This window comes from Anoplophora glabripennis, unplaced genomic scaffold (genome assembly GCF_000390285.2).
Source record: "Anoplophora glabripennis isolate ALB-LARVAE unplaced genomic scaffold, Agla_2.0 scaffold5, whole genome shotgun sequence".
Taxonomy (NCBI): domain Eukaryota; kingdom Metazoa; phylum Arthropoda; class Insecta; order Coleoptera; family Cerambycidae; genus Anoplophora; species Anoplophora glabripennis.
The window spans coordinates 2,231,846-2,249,482 of NW_019416525.1; the positions used below are offsets into that span (position 1 = coordinate 2,231,846).

Below are 17,637 nucleotides of genomic sequence, written 5' to 3' on the forward strand. Positions count from 1 at the left end.
ATATTTTTTAATTTAATTTCGACTCGATGACATTAGCACATATTCCTTTTTGTTAATATACGTATTTTGCTCACTAATACCCATTTTTTGCTCCAATTTTCAAGAATTTCAAAGGAAACTCAGTGTAAATTTAGAAAATTACATTATAATTATTTCACTGATATTTATGTTTCAAGATACAAACTGTTGAAATTGAAATAACTAAAGATATTGTCGTAGAATGCAGTACGCCTCTTCGAAATTCATCCATGTTTCGAAAATTTCCAGATTCTCGCTAAACCGAGTTACATTTTTCACAAAAAATGTCAAACCGAACTCAAAACCCCCATAGCCCACCCTGATGCAGTGAAGATCCTTAGGGATGCACAGCTTCTAAATCTACCATACATAGACCTCCTAAAGCTGCCATACACTAGCCATCCAAAGAGGCAAATGGATTCTAGTTCGTAAGGGAGTTCCACTAGTGCCCAGCACCAGATATACAGTTATAACAGAACACAAGAGTATTAAATTAAAAAACTTTTTTTTGGTGCTCTGTAACGACTAAACGAAGTAACTTAGGTTAGAGATAAGTTTAGTTAAACCTGCTTATTTTAATAGCAGGAAACTGTGGTAATATTGGGACACCATGTACTTTTTTAATTTTCAACACTGTATTTCAAAATTCAGGATTTTAGACTCGTGGTTCATTAAGCATTTCAAGATTTTATGAGAAGTATTTTTTTGAGTTCTAAGTTGAAATAACAAAAAAGATTTTATTAAAAACAAACATTTATTTCATTTTCTTTATTTTTTTTTACATTTTTGGGATGCTCGTAAATGGAAAATTAAAACTACTCGTATATCTACATGGGTCGCAGTCGTCACGAATAAACCTATTGGGAGCAGCTTTGCGGTAGCTCTATCTGTACAGTCTTACTTTCTTTCTTGTGGCTGAAATCCGGGCTGGCTCCCCTGTTTATTTGGTTTATCCACAACTGTGCTACGTTGCTCTTCTGCACGCAATGGACTGGTACGCTCTTCCTCACGGCACCGCGTTGCTGACTCCTGCTGTTGCAAACGGGCACTGGCCTGATGGTGAAGCACACCTCCCCGCCGTTTTCTACGTATCGAGTTTGGAATCGAGTGCCTTTAGACGAGCGTCCTGAGTCGCCCGAATGTTTTCCATGGCCAGCATCCTTTTCGGAAATGACGTTCACATACAATGGAACCTCTTTAGGGACGCATTGTTCTGTCCTTCCGGCGAATTGCTTCCTTTGCTGCTCACCTTCGCTACCTTCCAGTTCGAAGCTCTTGACGAATTCTTGGTAGTCGCGTGCGATGCAATTTTCCGACGTCATGAAGTCGCTTGCGGGATCGTCGTTGAAAGCGCCGCATAAGCCACGTACTGAGTCACGGAATTTACCGTTGACGACTGTAAGTTTCACACGGTAGCCATCGTAGATCGCGTAGAAGGCGTTCTCCACTTCAACTTTTACTTCCCCGTTGGGTAAGGCGTAGATTTGGATATATCCCTTCTTCACGTCGTAACTCTGCTCGTCGTTGACTTGGACTTGTTGGTCGTCGACCTTTACGTTAGCTTTAGCTGCCCTTGAATCGCGTTGAGAAGCTGGGCTTAGTGTGATGTCGATAACTTTGTATTCGGTTTCAGGTGAACTGAGGGTTATTTTGATTTCCTTGTGCTGATCTGAACCTTGGTGCTGACGTGCAAGGATGGCGTAGTGCTCGGGTTCATACATAAGTTGTTCTTCGACGGAAAGCTGCTGGTCGCCGTGACGAGCTTCTTTGGGGACGTGTTGCAGTAACAGAGTCCAATAATTCCCAAGGGGCACGGGATACGTTTTGTTGTTGAACGTGCTTACGTAAGTTTTATCCACAACGCAGATAGCTGAAAACCAATGAATAGTTGTCACGTTAGGGTTAATAGAAGTATGTAATACTTACGTCTGTATGTGTGTAGTCCTAATCCATGTCCAAACATGCGCGAGGGCAAATGGAACACTGGGTGGACAACGAATACCTTTTGAGCCCAGCTGTCAACTTCGATGGTGTTTATGGTTGAGTGGTGATCCTTAGCCTTTACAGAGATATTCACTGCTCTCAAGTCAGGGTCGAAACGTGCCTCAAATTGGATTTGGTTCTGTTGTCCTGTACCGTGCTGTCTATCTACTTCAAGTGTGGGATAGTGGTAAAGTTTAAGTACTTCGTATATTGATTTAACGGCATCTGATACTTCTTGTTTCATATTTTCGTACTGGACATCAATTTTGACGCGGTCAAGCAGGTTGGAGGTCATTGTCATATTGGCACAAGCAGGGAGTTGGTAATTGCCTTCATTCATCTCACGTTGGCATTCCTTGTACATTGTTTGTTCTTTCAAATACTGTTTTCTCTCCTCGCTTCTGCGCCATTCGAATTTGAATTCGGCTTTGGTGGCTGATTTCAGAGATTCCCCGAATTTCACTTGCATTGTGGTGTCTGCTTTAGGTTCGGTTCTAAGTGATTCGCTTAAGTCGAGACCGTTAGTGTTGGGGATTTCGCTTTCGGCTTCTAACGACGCTTCGTACGATTTCTCATCTTGGTCATCTGATGTCTTCTTGTAATAGAACATCGCCCTTGATTTGGGATGTACGTTGCTCCTTCCAACACCGCCCATTACGGAGTATTTGATGTTTTTGCTTCCTTGGAATTCGATGTCGGCGTCCCAAACGTAGACGTCTGCGCTTTTAATACCAGCACCAATTGTGTCTATGAGGTTTTCTTGGCGAGCCAGTGGCGTGGGCATGCTGAAGAGTTGATGCCAGTTGGGGGATTGGACTGCGTTTCTGTGTTCATTTTCAGTTATGTATTTATATTGGTAACCCGCGCGAACTATGTACTTCTGCGCTGAAGACTGTTCTGGTTGAAGTAGTACGTTTATCTGTCCATAGTGGATGGAAGCCTCTTGCAACAACCTCCATAAAGTAGTTGCAGCGTTATGACCATGCATAAGGTCGTGTAACTTCTGGATGTCAATAAACTCTCTTTCGTGTTCGATTTGAACTCTTACGGCGATTCCAGTTTTCTTTTTGCCGTAGACCTGGTCGAAACTGCGTAGATTTTGTTGACGGATGTAATGAGTGTTTTGTTGCGCCGAAACAGGTTGGAAATTCTTAACGTCAACCCTTGAGGTGTAAGGCCAGGTGCTGTAGTGGAAAAGAGCTGCACCTTCATGGATTTCTTTGTTCTCAATTTCCGCTTCGATTTGGCCGTTCTTCACGTCAACTTTGAAGTTGCTCTGCAGTGGAATATGTACCTGGATGTTCCTGTCGAAACCGCAAATGTATTGTTGACCGTCGAATGGTGTAGTGAAGGAAAGGCGACCTTGGATCTTTGTATTTACTGTGAATCCAAGTTGTACTTTCAGGTTCATCGTATCAGGTTTTTGCAGTTTTCCGCCGTCGCTTATCTGAGGAGATGCTTCACCCTGGATGTACCCTTCGACTTTAACGGCCCTAGGAATGTCGTAAGTGAACAAGAATGGTAAACCTGTCTCAGTAGGGAACGAAAGAGCCATTTCTCTGTTGGTGATTTTGGTGTAATGATATTCCTTTTTGTTCCTGATTTCTTCCTCATATTTACGTATTTCTGGAACAAAAGTATTACTCAATATAGAAATTAACAAGTTTGGAGAATTTTACCTTCGGGTAGTTTTTCCATAGAGCGGTTGTCGAATGGCCAGAATTTATAGAAAGCACCTTGTAGTTCGGTGTAAAGATTGCCCTCGAATTGTTCGCGTTCATCAGCTTTCATGTTCAATAATTGTGCGATGTACAAGCTAGAAAACTTGTGTTGTCCTTGTTGCTGCGCTTTCTGTTGTTGTTCTTGTCTTTGCTGTTGATAATCTGACGTTTGATGTTTGACAACGTGAATCATTTCATCAATACTGGAAACCATCGCGTCAAAAGTAGCCAATTTACGTTTTTGACCTCCCAAATTGTCATGGATGCGAGACCTTAAACCTGTGGGATAAAATTCTTCTTCGCTGCCCAAGTACTGGCAACTTTGGTGATATTTTGATTTAAGTTCTTCGGTGATGTAACTGCGGAAGTAAACTTGACCGTGCTGTACGCCGTACTGCTTCTTAGTCAGAAGAGGCTTGGCGGCTTCAGCAGAGGAACGTCTGAAAATTTAAAAGTTTGTTAACTTCCATGTACGAGGTTTGAAGCAATTGTACTTACAGCCAGTAATATTCTTTGTCTTCAAGTTCAGAAGCATATTCGATAGAAGATTTGACAGCAGCGTTGACATGTTCTTGGGTGTCTATGTTGGTGTAAGCAGCCATGCGTTGGAGCATATCAGCTGGCGGGTTGGCATGCATCAGTTGGTAGACGCAAGCGGCTCTTACTTTTTGGGATTCTCCGGTGTTTTGGTATATTTTGTAAAGAACGGAGCGGGCTACCTTAGGATAGGTCTCGGTCAATTTGTCCATAGCCATGACCATCAAAAGCCTTTGGAATTGCGAGGCTTGTTTCTTACCTTCCAGGTATGGTTCAAATGCAGCAAGAATTTCCGGGTGGCCCACGTTTCCAAGAGCTCGAATGTAAGCGTGGATTTTGTAGGTGTCAGCTTGGGAAACGGCTTCGTGGAGTTGTTTGGTGAAGTAAGGGATTACTGATTTTTCCACATCTTGCCTTGCTTCGTCTGTGCAGAACTTTCCGAAGCTTTTCTCGGGATATTGGGCCTTTGCTTCTTTCCTGTCGACGCAAACTTCCCTGATGAGGTTAGAGTAGGACAAAAGTGCGCTGTAGTACAGGTTTTCTTGTGATTGTACTTTAGGTTTCTTAATAAAATCGAACCAAGACTTCAGATAGTCCCTTGTAGGTTCGCGAACGGCAGCGGTCATAGTCGTCACGATTTCAGCAGCTTCTTCTTCTTTGACTTTACCAGATTGAATCCAGTCCTGGATAGTAAGGAATGCTGGGCCTGTACCACATTCAGCAACTGCATCGCGGAAAGCTGTCCAAGTATCGCGTTGAGGCCCATTCTTATTTTGGCTGTATAAATCGATGGCGACTTGCTTTAGCTCTTGTTGGTCCATTAAACGAATAAGGGCGGTCATGGTGGTGAATTTATTTAAAGTATTTTGACGAAGGAACTGTTCTGGATTTTGCATGTCGCTTCCAATGTCTTGGGCAATTTTGTGAACGCTCTTTTTAATGTCTACGTTGGGGTCATGCTTTATTGACATTCCTTTGTATCCTGTACTGTACGGCAATAAGGGTGCGTGAGGAGCTTCTCTGAGTTGTGGCTGACTCCTTTGATAGTGGTCTTCTTCTGAGGAACTGGAAGAAGACTTTGAAGAGTGTGAGGAGTATGAGTTTCTAGAATCATCATAATCTCCAATGGCACGACGGATTCTTTTCATGGTTGCAGACCTTTGGTATCTGCTCTCATCGCTGTCGCTATTACCTTCATGAGGCCTCTTTCGACTAACACCACCTGTCTTTGGATTTACGTAAGTGTATACGAGGTTACCTAGAGGTATGGGGCTAGGTACTTCACCGAGGTCTTGACCATTAGAGTTTATTTCTTCTAAAGTTACATTTACCATGCTTATAACGGAACCCTTCTGCTTATTGTTTAAGTTGGGACTCATAACGATTTCGTTGACGGTGTAAACGTTTTGTACTGTGTAACGTTTTAAGCTTCCTGTCAGGATACCTCTGCTGATGGAGTTCCTTATGAAGAAATATCCCATGTAATTTGTTCCAGGTTTGTAATCTTTCGAGTCACCAAATCCGTAGTGGTACAAAGGAAGTTCATCGTGATTACTGTAATTCTTATGCTTTACAACCTCTATCACCTCTCCCTCTCCCTTTAATTCAAGATGGCGTGCCAACCAAGGCTTGCTTTGCAGAACATACTCAGGCATGGGGTGAATGTCGTACATAGTTTCAGTTTTACCCGTCACTGTGTCTTCCATAGTTTTGAATACAGCCGAATTTTGATCGTCTTCAGGCAAAGCAGTTAACGTGCTGGGAAGGTGGTCAATAGCGTTGGTATTTAATTGGAATTGACTGGCTACACTTTTGATGACGTTAGCTTCCCAGTTAGGGATGTCCTTGTTAACAATGAGATCTCTGATGACGCCGTCCTTCATTTCAATTTGGAATGGGTGGCTTGACGCAGGTAAGGGTTTGTAGCTTACATCAGCGTCTCGGATTTCGGAGTTCCAACCGTCTTCCAAGTGCGAATGAACTTGGCTGTACTGGGCGTTTGAAATTTGTCCTTGTAGTTTTCCATCTGATCTAGGCTGGATTTTCAAGTCTGATTTAAATATAATTCCCGAATACTGGTTGGCCACCTCATGGAGACTGGCTAATGTCCTGCCACGAATTTTGTAGACGTATTCGCTGTTTTCCTTCCATCCAGGATTCGTCGAGGCAGAGGCGTAACCGACTGTTAAATTTCGACAGTATTATTTTTTTATTTATCAAAATAGAAAATTGAAAACATTACTAAAAACCAAATTTATTTTTTCTTGGCCACCACTTGGCCAGTATATGTAGACAGCTAGACAGCTGTTACAGATATCTAAACTTTTGATATCAAAGAAAATTGTTTGACTGTATTTGATAGAATTTTCAAGTAATTTATTTAACTTAACTTAATTCGTTTAAAATAAAGTAAAAATTATTACCTACGTTTCCATTTTAAAAATGTGTAAATAAAAAATTTGTATTTAAAAATAAAAATCATATACCTACTACCTCTTTACAAAATTTGTAATGTATAATCTTACAACGGAACTATTAATTAAAATGATTATAATTATGCCCAAATAACTTTTTAGCTTTCAGACTGTTAAAATATATAATAACAAAATATACACATTAAATTAATTGCAACCGAAACTAACTAAATAAAAAAAAAACAAGACCAAAATATCTTTAACAAATTGTTCACATAATTTTTATTTGTTTTTCTACTTTTCGACGAATAAAAAAGATGAAATATAACTTATCACTCTGTATACAGTAGTTTAATTAATGAACTGTAGACAAAAGTGTGCGAGAATACCGGATTTTTGAATAGTTTTGCCTTGACTTCAAATATATTTTGGAAAATTTAAATAATTAAGAATAATAAATATAAAAACTTACCGAGCAAACAAATGACGATATGCGACCACATCTTGGACACGAACTGGATGGATCACAGAAGTGTAAAGGAAATAATTTTCCTCTGCTTTATATACCAGGCTCTGAGATAATTTTCTGCAATTTTGCTATTTTGCATTTATGTTTCATGAATTAACTCATGATAAATGTTTTTTTTAATTATTATGCTTGCGTACCAGTGCTGATAATGTATAATTCTGTATCTAAGCGAATAATTAAAAGTGGAAACGTGCCAAAGTAATTGTGCAACGAATTTTTAGTAATAATTTTAAAATTACGAGAATGTAATTTAAAAAACCGTAAAATTGTCAGGTACCCTTGTCAGATTAAGTAGGCAATAATAATAGATTGTTTTATTGAATTATGCTCATTATTACAAAATTTTCCCTATAATAACGCAAATAAGTTAATTACGAAAACGAAAAATGAGTATTATTGAAAACAAAAATCAAAAACGATTACAAAAGTTATGGTATGTCGTATATGAAGTTGTAGAAAATAAAAATAATCACATTGGTAAAACTAAAGACAATTTGGGTAATGAATTAATAAACAATACCATCAAGAGTAATATTTTAAATCTATAATATCATTTTCAACCAAAACATTAAACTATAAAAGGAGTTTTGCGTCAGTAAAGTTGATAAAATAAAACGATAAGTTAGGCCTTTCACGTTTGTAAAATTGAAATACAAGAAATTGTCATAGAACACTTTGTTTTAGCCTCGAAAAATACTAAACATATATTCGAAACGTCGGCAAATTTTGCGAAAAAAACGGATGATTAAGGACACAACTGCTACAATTAAAAACGTTCATACTGAAATCGTTTTCGCGAATATTATTTCTGGTGCATGGAAATCATATATTCTGAAGGATAAAATAAGTCTTGCTAAAGAAAATGATGGGAAATGGAAACAAGTGTTCCACAAAGTACTATTCCTGGACCTATAATTTTATTATACATATTATTATTGAGATTGCAAATTAACTTAACAACGTTAAGATGATTTATTACGGAGAAAAATTAATTCAAACATTGTCAATTCAATGTCAGTGACATATAATAAATAATTCGTTAGATCTAGAATTTCCTGCATAGAAACATTTAAACATAGATTGATTTTTAGTGTAGTCGTAGTTTCTGATTTAAAAATTACAAAACATATTTTGTAGAAGCGTTACGTTTTTTATTTGCTACAGGATGTTTGGTAAATGGTGTCAGAAATTTTGGCAGCGAGTATTTTTGAAGAGTTTTGCGTTTTTTCCTGTCATTTCAGAATGGCCCGTTTCGCTTCATTACTGATGCTTGCCTGTTTGATTAACAGGAAACTATTTATTTATCAGTACATGTGAAACAATCCAGATGCCCTTAACAGGTGTCAGTTACACTTCTCCACGTTTAAATTTAACCAGAAATATTTTAATTGCTTTATTATTGTTCCATACCGTCCATAAATAACTATAAAATATTTATAAAATAAATGTATTTAATCTAAATTATATAAAAGCCAATAGACAGGCCTCAATAGTGATGAATTGGTCCCATTATATCTTTACAAGTGCGAATATTTTCAGTAAACGATTCTCATATATACAAGCATCCCGACGCTTGGCGTCCAGTATTTCCCATGGTTTCTGAACAACCTGAATAACACTATCGCGAAAATTTCAGTTAGTGCGTCCTTTTCGTACCAGTAACGACACAGTAGTGGCTACATTTTGAATTGGAATTACTCCGAAGAAATTGTTTCTTTCACTAGGGAAAGGAACATTTCAAATTCGCTCCAAAGGTATTAATCTATTTTCAAGTAACCGTTTCTAATTTATTACCCAAACACATTTTTTCTGTAATGTTCCTTTTGATGTTTAAACTGTTTGTGAAGGAAAAATGATGCTGATGCATATAAAGCAATTGTGTTGATGGAAATTATTTTTTAAATATATCAAACGCCTGTTGGATACTGTAAACATTGTTTTAATCTTTAAATAAATTATTAATAGCACAGTTAATAATTTAGAACAATGGAGGTAATATTATATGTTTACGAAATCTCGATGGATTTTTAATGCTCCGTAAAAGCATTAGACTCATTTTTATAAACGAGTTTACTGCGGCATTGAATAAATACTCATCTTCTGTTTTTTTCCATTTAATGAATGGCCATAGCGTTTTTATATGTTTAATTCTATTTTTAAGACTTTTACACAAATCGAATTTACTACCGTCGAGTTTTATAAAAAAACACAGATCTGGTTAAATTTATTTTAATAAGGATTTGGCCAAATACAGATTCATTGTGTATACAAGTAGTTTAATTAATAAGGTAAATAGGAATAAGTGGGTGATTACTACTATTTTATTAACAGCTCGGAAACAGAAATTGATAACTAATACAACAATTCGTTCGATTAGGTCGAACGGACACTTCCTGATTAAAAATGAGCAATGATACCGATTACTACAACTACTCTGGAGAAGATGATGACCCACATACAGTGTTTAACTGGAATGAATTGTTGCCGACCATTGTCGTTTACGGCATCACTTTTATTCTGGGCCTGAGTGGAAATATTTTGATTATATTTACAACTTTCAAGTACAGGAGGATGCAGAGTGTCACTAACGTCTTCCTGTCTAGCTTAGCTTCTTCAGACCTTCTCCTAATCATGTTCTGTATTCCCGTTAAGGTCAGTAAGATTCATGTCCAAAAATTTCCCACTTTCGCGTTCTTATAAAGCTAATCTTTGTTTCTCGGCCTCTCAGTGGTCCTGATCTGAATCATAGCGAGTGGAAATTTTTGGATATAATTACGTGATTTGTTTCAATTTTGTTGTGCCGACAACTTTTGGCTGTTACTAAAAGTTGCTTTTTATTTTTTGTTTGCTGATCATACTTGACATATAATTTAAGTTGAGTAAATGTAAACCAGATGTGCCTAATATTTACCCGTTACATAAGTGATAATGAATGGTGTAGTATGATAAAGATAAAAAGTGCACGGTTTCTATGGTAACCGTACTACTATTTTTAGGTGTTTGTATCAATAATTGTAATTAATATTATTAATTAATTACACCGGATTTGCTTCGTACCGAGGATTCATTGCCGGTTGAAAAAAAAATCGGTAAACGGTAATAATACTTATCGCTAGGCAAAATCTGTATATTCAACATATTATTTATTCCGTTTGCAATTAATTTATGGAAAATTTACTGTAGATAAATTCTTCAATTTGGAATGTGAGCACATATAGGGTGTCTCAGGAAAATGTGTCAAAATTTTAACCGTGTAGCAACACCTAAAACCAACTTTTGCCTAACAACACTTTTATCCGATGTTCTGATTCCAATAGAATAACGCTAACAAGTTGCTTATGAATAAAAGTAATAACAAATATATGCGAATGCTTTTCGCATAAATATTAGCATTAATTCCCTTTATTTGTGCCTCTTTTTGTTTATTATTAACTCAACTAAGCGTTTTAGACTTTATAATTATGTTGCCTTTCGAAACAAATTATTAGACGAAAGTTAAAATTTTAGCACCCTGTATATACGAATTTTATTTATATATACCTACTCGCAAGAATTCCGTTCTTTCGATATTTCGATGTTTTAGCTTCCTTGTTTTACCGATTTTTCCAAAGTTCAATTTTTTTTTGTATTTAGCAACAAATACCGTTACAGTCAATGCTCCTCAGATTAGTTTATCGAAAATATAAATATAAAAACCCAAATAATTCAGGAAGCATTATTTAATGATATTGATAAGTATAAGAAATTTTGTAGCAAATTTATCAATGTTTGGTTAATTAATAAAATTAAGTAAAATATATGCGTCACTATCTTTCAACTTACAACAATGTAACACAAACTTTGGTTTTATCGCTTATACAGAGAGTAGCAAATAACTAAAGCTCAAAAAATCTTGATGCTAAGAATAAACACATGATTTTTTTTACATTTTAAGGGTATGATTGTAATCGTTGTACTTTCTGGAAACCCTTAGCTACGTTAATAAAAAGCATGTATCAGAAATAAATTTAAAAGGGTAGAAATTATTTTTTTCCAGAGAAATATTTCTCCAAATATAAAAGTGTCTGAAATCTAGACAAAAACATCTTAGTGTACGTATTTGGACTTGCTGAAAACGCTGGCAAAGTCTGTTTTTAGCGACGTTCTATAGATTGGGAGGAAATCGCAAAATAATTGAAAAGATTAGAACTTTAATATTATAGTTACAAATACGTCGCACGAGTAAAATATTACCGTTTATATAGTAAATCAGGTGCTAGGAATTCGAATTTGGCATCAGATTGTCCCTAAAACAAGGTGCTTTTGCTCTTTACATTTAAATTTTATCACAAAGCAGATATCAGGAATAAATTTGGGAGGATTGAAATGGTCTTCTAATCAGGAAGGAAAATGTATCTAAAATCTAGATATGAATGAATATTTGGCAAAGAAAAACGTAAAAGGACTACCATTGCTATATGTTTAATATAAACAACGTCTAGAGAAAATACGTAGCTAAAATAGAAACTGCATTAGTCACAAATTGTGTACGTTAAAAATAAGTAAATGAAGGAAAAGTAGCGTTTCGGTTTAAGTGTAGCAGTTTTACATAAACTAACTAGTCGAAAATATCTCGCAGAAGCCTTTGCTTTCGTATAAAACACTCATGTGAGGTACATGGTGGATAATTTTCAGTTTTCAGTTTAGTGATTAATAGGGACGTGCCATTTTCAACTTAAGGTGTCGCTTCTACCAAAAAAGGTGTCATGTTGTAACAACAGTATTTATTAGTCAAAACTACATATATGCGCGTCAACTAATGCACTGCTAATTCAGGATTTCTTGTAAATACTATAGAACTACTTACTCAGTATACAAATAATCGATTTTAAAGCTTAAAGAAGATCGACAGTCTATTAATCAGGCTGATATATAACAGTGATGATTTTGAAAAGGATATTTTAAATAAACCAACGATTCGACAAGTTAGAAATACGTTTAATTGTATAATAACTGTTCACGAAAAACTGTAAGTCTGTATTTAAACTAATAAAAAATCAGTGACTACTTTGTTTATTACTGCTTCGAGATTTCTAACTTGTTTAAACAATTGAATCATTTATAAACCGTAGTTTCACCAAACAGATTTCGAAACATCTAGTTCACCTAATATCTGCGATGTAAAAGTTAACCATCTTTTCCATGATTTTGGTTTGTAATGGGAGAATAGATTTAATTAAGAATTCGAGAGCCCTAAGGAAGGGTTTTACTATATATTTACTGTGTCAGTTAAAATAGAATAGATGTTAATTCACTCATGACTTCTACCTATCCCCTACGAAAATAACTCGATCTGCGATCATAATTACTTACTCGTGCTTGACCTTTTAGCTACCTTCTAGTAATTATCAGAGATTTATTTTAGAATTAGAACACATAAACATATTATTTTTATACGTTTCTCTTTGTATGATTGAGTGCTGCAAGTATATTGCAGCAGCTCATATATTTTTTACTCCTACTGCCAATGAATTCGAAAGATCCGCGAAACCTACACAGGTATCAACATTAAAGATTTTTCCATTTTTCCTTTCGTTATTTCTCATTTGTTTAACGTTAATAATGTTGATTACTCAGAAAATGAAGAGCAGTGCCTAATTGATAGGTAGGTTGATTTACAAATAGGTATGCGGAATTCGCATATTTTACGAAGTAGGATCAACAAATTGTAAAAGCCATGAGTGGTTTCAAGTGCATGAAGAAGTAAGTCATTTGAATGCATAAACATAAAACTCGTATCTAAACAGTATAGGAATAAAATGTTTAATTTTAGAAAGCTCTCAAACTGTATCCTCTGTCTGTATTTAATTAATTTTTAACGTTACTTTGTCGAAGAAGAGTGGTAAAACAATTTAGGGCTTTCAAAATTTATCGCCGGCAGTTTAATTAATGATAATTAAGGATGAGTAAAACAAAAAATCGAAAGCCCCATAATGATAAGATATCGTCTCGCTATCGATGTCGTACACAAGATAAGGAGGGGCAATTGTTTAACAGTAAATAATAATAAGCAGATTATCCAATCCGTGGCTGGTAAAATGTTTATTTTCAACGTAGTCAACAGCTGGCGAGGTGTGAAGTGTGACAGCATTTAATAACTATTGAAACTGAGAATGACGATATTCACCAATGCAGATAATAAAAAATTGCAATATTTTCCAGCCTCTAATCATCACAAAGTGTATTTCTAATATTATTTTAAAAATATAAGCACAAGAAGAACGTAAATGTACAAGCAAGTTTTCTATATTTCTACTCCTTGCATGTTTTAATTTGCATATTAAAATAATTCCTAAAATGAATCTAAATCATATTTTTGGAAGCGATAAAACTGTTGACCTTTACTATTTATCAGTTGTAATGCTAACAAGTTCAGTTATAATACAAGCAGTTTAGTAAAGGAGATAAATAATTCGATTATCAGTAGCAGCAGGGTGTATTTACATTTACATTGCTATAAACCTGAATTATTTTGCCTTTTCTAAAGGATTTGCAAGGACAAAAACCGTTAAACAAAAATTTTCCGTGATATTCTGCTTTGGTTTAATTTTAGATAAGTACAACATATCACGATTTTTACTAGGTACCATAAAATGCAACGAGTAATAAATATAAAAATATTATTCTAATAGCCAGCATCTGCCGAAAGTCAATATCTGCTGTTTAATATTGATTAATGTATAATTAAAGCGAAAATGGATAAATTAAACAAGAGAGTTACGACAATCTTCTGTTCCCTTATTTGAAGGATCGATGACACTCACGGCAAAATAATTTATACAAAATACCTGTACTGGATACAAGACTATTTGTATTTGCACGATTAGATTAGAAAAAATATTGATGTTATACTAAATTTTAAATCTGGAAAGTAGTACATAAAATCATTCTAAATATAAAAATAAATCTTCGGTCTAAACAAACATCGAATATTATATATAAAAGTAATGTAATGATATTAAACTAGATGGGCTAGATTCCATATATTTATGATTTTTGTAAATATTTATATAAACACTTCGTTATACCACTTTTCGATGAAGTTAACAAAAATATTGTGTTTATTTAGACGACTTCGAGTTACTGGGACTATATTTCCCCTGGAAAAAAGTGTTTACAAAAACAAAGTTATAAAGACATAATTAACAGTTGTGTACCTGTTTCGTATGGTTTATATACTTTTACGATTACTTTCTCTTAAATATACAAAAATATACTTATATACAGGGTGGTCGCAAATTGTTTCCCGATACGGGTACATTTTTATACAAACTTTTGAGAAGTACGAAATTTTTGACGATATCTTAAATGACTTAATCGTATTTCAAATTTATACTATCCGGACACTACGCGGTTTTCTTCAAATCTCAAACGTTTCGAAAGGGATAGTTTCAGGAGGTGACTTACTATTCCATCTGCGACGTTTTTATTTCATAAAGTATTATTTTCATTAACAGGGCTAGTGTATATATTTTTTTCATTTTCAGGTAGCCAAGCTTTTTTCTTACACATGGGAAATGGGTGCTGTTATCTGTAAGAGTGTACATTACATGCAGAATGTTTCGACAATTTGTTCAGTTTTAACGTTGACGGCAATCAGTATAGAGAGGTAAAGATGAGAAACACTATCAGTTTAAGTACCAAAATATTAGTCAATCTTTTCAACCCAAATTTGATAAAGCAGTTGTGCTAATTTTTTAGATACTATGCAATCGTACATCCTATGAAAGCTAAATATATTTGTACTATCAGCCAAGCGAAAAGAATTATATTATTGATATGGGGTCTATCCCTGTTGCTAGCGACACCCACATTAAAAGTGCAGGTGAGTAAAGTCCTAGTGGAAAAATATAGAAACTGTGAATCTAATAGTTTACTGGTAGATATTTAACACGCTAATTAAACTTTCCACACAAATTTTCTTTGTGCAAATGTTTTCTTCCAGATACATTTGCCTGTTGGACTTAACAATGAGTACCGCTGGTGTGTCAGGAACTGGGATAACCAACCAATATGGCGGTTTCACGAACTGTACATGTTAATTTTAATTCTTGTACTACCATTTTGTATAATGACGTTCTCGTACAGCTTAATTTGTTGGGAAATTTGGAAAGTTATGGAACGACGCTCCGTGATGACCAGCGAGTACGCGTGAGTCTCATTTTTATATATAAAAAAAACATGGGAAAATTTAAAAATGTACATTTTTCAGATTAACGAGAAATTACGCGATAGTAGTGAATGGAAAGGGCGTTGAAAATTTCGTTGTAACGGAAAAGAAAAAGCCCAAAGTAAGGAATGGTCGCGATGATACTCACATGGTGAAACAAGTCATTTGTATGCTGGTAGTTGTTGTGGCATTGTTTGCAGTGTGCTGGGCTCCTCTTTTAATAGACAATTTACTTATGGCATACGATGTTCTTCCATATTTAAGGATTGGTCCATTGAAACATATGTCTATTGCTTTTAGTCTTATGGCTTACTTTAACAGGTTGTTAGGTGTAAGTAATAAGAAAATATGTACCTATCTATAACGTAATTTTTTTAGTTGCATAAATCCAATTGTTTATGGATTTATGTCAAAAAGTTTCCGGGAAAGCTTTGTCCTAGCAGTTTGCTTCTCATCAGATATCAAATCTGGACATCGAGAAAGCAGCTACAGCTTAAAATATCTTTCAAGGAGGGGCTCGCAAACAAGAAGTACATCTATTAGGTGAAACGCTGACGCTTTTCTACAAAACATTCTAGTCATATAAAAGTATTGTTTAACGTGCAGTTATTTAAAATGAGCACTAGCAATAAACTGCATGTATGCACTAGGTATTATAATTATCTTAGTGACACATGTTTGAAAGTGATCTATTTGTGATCTAACCTTGCATGTGATGTAAATTTAATAAACTGTCGATTAAAATAAATGTTATTTATATGGAGAACTGTAAAAATAATAAAGGTACTTTCACTTTCTGTGACAACTGTATGTACCTAAATTTTGGATTAGATCAATTGTGAGAAATATGAATTCTTAATTTTATTTTTAAATATATTTTTCTTCCTGCATCTATTTAAATAAATAAAATTTAAATTATCTACTTTAAAATGTATATTTCTCCCATGGTCCGTGTTTTTCCATAATATCATCTTAAAATAGAAACCGTTAGATGGCGCAACGAGTATCTTTCAAAATAAAGACCTGTGTTTAGACAAAAGCAATCCACTTTGCTTCGATGCTCTTTGCATGTGCGTCTCTTATGGGCCATAGAATCTATTTTATGATTTACGGCCATTTTATAGTACGTTTTATATAACGACGAAACCTAACTTGACCTATCAGTACAATTTTTATTTTTTAAGAATCGAGAAAAACGCGCATACCGGGAGACTCGAAGCAAAGTGGATTGGCTGTCTGTAGTAGAAGTAAGTTCTACAATCTACACCAACAGTAAATAGACCAACACTGTGTATACAATGGTTAGTGGAGTGCTTTCCAACTTTTTAACTGCGTCGCAAAACGAAAATAATTTAAAATATCAAGATCACGCAGTCGATATGATAAACAATAATATTAGTTCTTTTTTTCTGGGGTGGGCCGTGCACACCCCTGTTCCCCTCCTACGCCCATGGATTCTACATGAACGTATTTTAATTTAATTTGTGACTTTAACCTTGAACATAGATATGTCATTCTTAAACCTAGATACATTAACTATGACGCAGTGGCGTGTCGGGTATGCATCGGAAATTTACGTGATAATTCACGAAAATTCCACGGTACATACATTTTTAGGCGTTATAAAATATTTAGAAAATCAGAAATTGTATACTACATATTTATTAAATAAAGTTCGGTTAAAAATAGTGTCGTTCTTTTAATTGGAAATTAGGAGTCAATGTAACGAATACCCTCAGGCGACGCACATGATAGAATAGTTCAACTCACGCTCCATTATTAACAGGGCTGCAGTTTGAATTCTGACCAATAGGAATTCGATAAACGCAACCGATGTCGACGGAAGAACTAGAGATGGGCGCGAGTGTCATTTCATTTCTTTAGAACTAAATTAATTATTTTCTCGTTATTTAACCTGTTCACATGATTTATGGATTTTAAATAAAGGGTACAAATCTTCGCGAGAATAATACGATATATTTGCTATACATAATAATTATAATTTGCATAGTTTGTACACAATACATCGAGCAATACATTTTTGAACGCGTACACATCTCTATCAAAATTTGACCTATTCTTCGGGTTAAAGTCACACATTGTCCGCTCTCTAGTCATGACAAAGAAAACATATTTTTGGCACCTATATCCAAAGTACATAAAGGCCAAAATCGATCTAGTAAAAATATTGAGTAAGTGAGGTCGATTGTCGAAGAGATCATAGCG

General features: G+C 35.1%; 2 protein-coding genes across 2 annotated transcripts; one reads left to right on the forward strand and one right to left on the reverse strand.

Annotated features, from left to right (window-relative positions):
• Positions 1 to 771: 771 nt before the first annotated feature.
• On the reverse strand, positions 772 to 7,189 carry LOC108906823 (vitellogenin-like). The gene is made up of 5 exons (XM_018710225.1): positions 7,146 to 7,189; positions 4,221 to 6,441; positions 3,681 to 4,162; positions 1,945 to 3,627; positions 772 to 1,888 (listed from the first exon to the last, which is right to left on the reverse strand). Exons 1-5 carry the CDS (start codon positions 7,174 to 7,176, stop codon positions 876 to 878), a joined length of 5,430 nt encoding a protein of 1,809 aa, XP_018565741.1. The 5' UTR covers positions 7,177 to 7,189; the 3' UTR covers positions 772 to 875.
• Positions 7,190 to 9,605: 2,416 nt separating this feature from the next.
• Positions 9,606 to 16,329, forward strand: LOC108906755 (pyroglutamylated RFamide peptide receptor-like). The gene is made up of 6 exons (XM_018710108.1): positions 9,606 to 9,854; positions 14,729 to 14,850; positions 14,943 to 15,066; positions 15,187 to 15,392; positions 15,454 to 15,732; positions 15,790 to 16,329. Exons 1-6 carry the CDS (start codon positions 9,606 to 9,608, stop codon positions 15,956 to 15,958), a joined length of 1,149 nt encoding a protein of 382 aa, XP_018565624.1. The 3' UTR covers positions 15,959 to 16,329.
• The last annotated feature ends 1,308 nt before the right edge of the window (positions 16,330 to 17,637 follow it).

Coding starts and splice junctions, on each gene's coding strand:
- LOC108906823 (XM_018710225.1), bottom strand. CDS start 7,176: ATGTGGTCGCATATCGTCATTTGTTTGCTCG. Junction 6,442..7,145: donor TATCGTCATTTGTTTGCTCG/GTAAGTTTTTAT, acceptor GAAATTTAACAG/TCGGTTACGCCTCTGCCTCG. Junction 1,889..1,944: donor AGGACTACACACATACAGAC/GTAAGTATTACA, acceptor ATTGGTTTTCAG/CTATCTGCGTTGTGGATAAA.
- LOC108906755 (XM_018710108.1), top strand. CDS start 9,606: ATGAGCAATGATACCGATTACTACAACTACTCTGGAGAAGATGATGAC. Junction 14,851..14,942: donor ACGGCAATCAGTATAGAGAG/GTAAAGATGAGA, acceptor CTAATTTTTTAG/ATACTATGCAATCGTACATC. Junction 15,393..15,453: donor GTGATGACCAGCGAGTACGC/GTGAGTCTCATT, acceptor TACATTTTTCAG/ATTAACGAGAAATTACGCGA.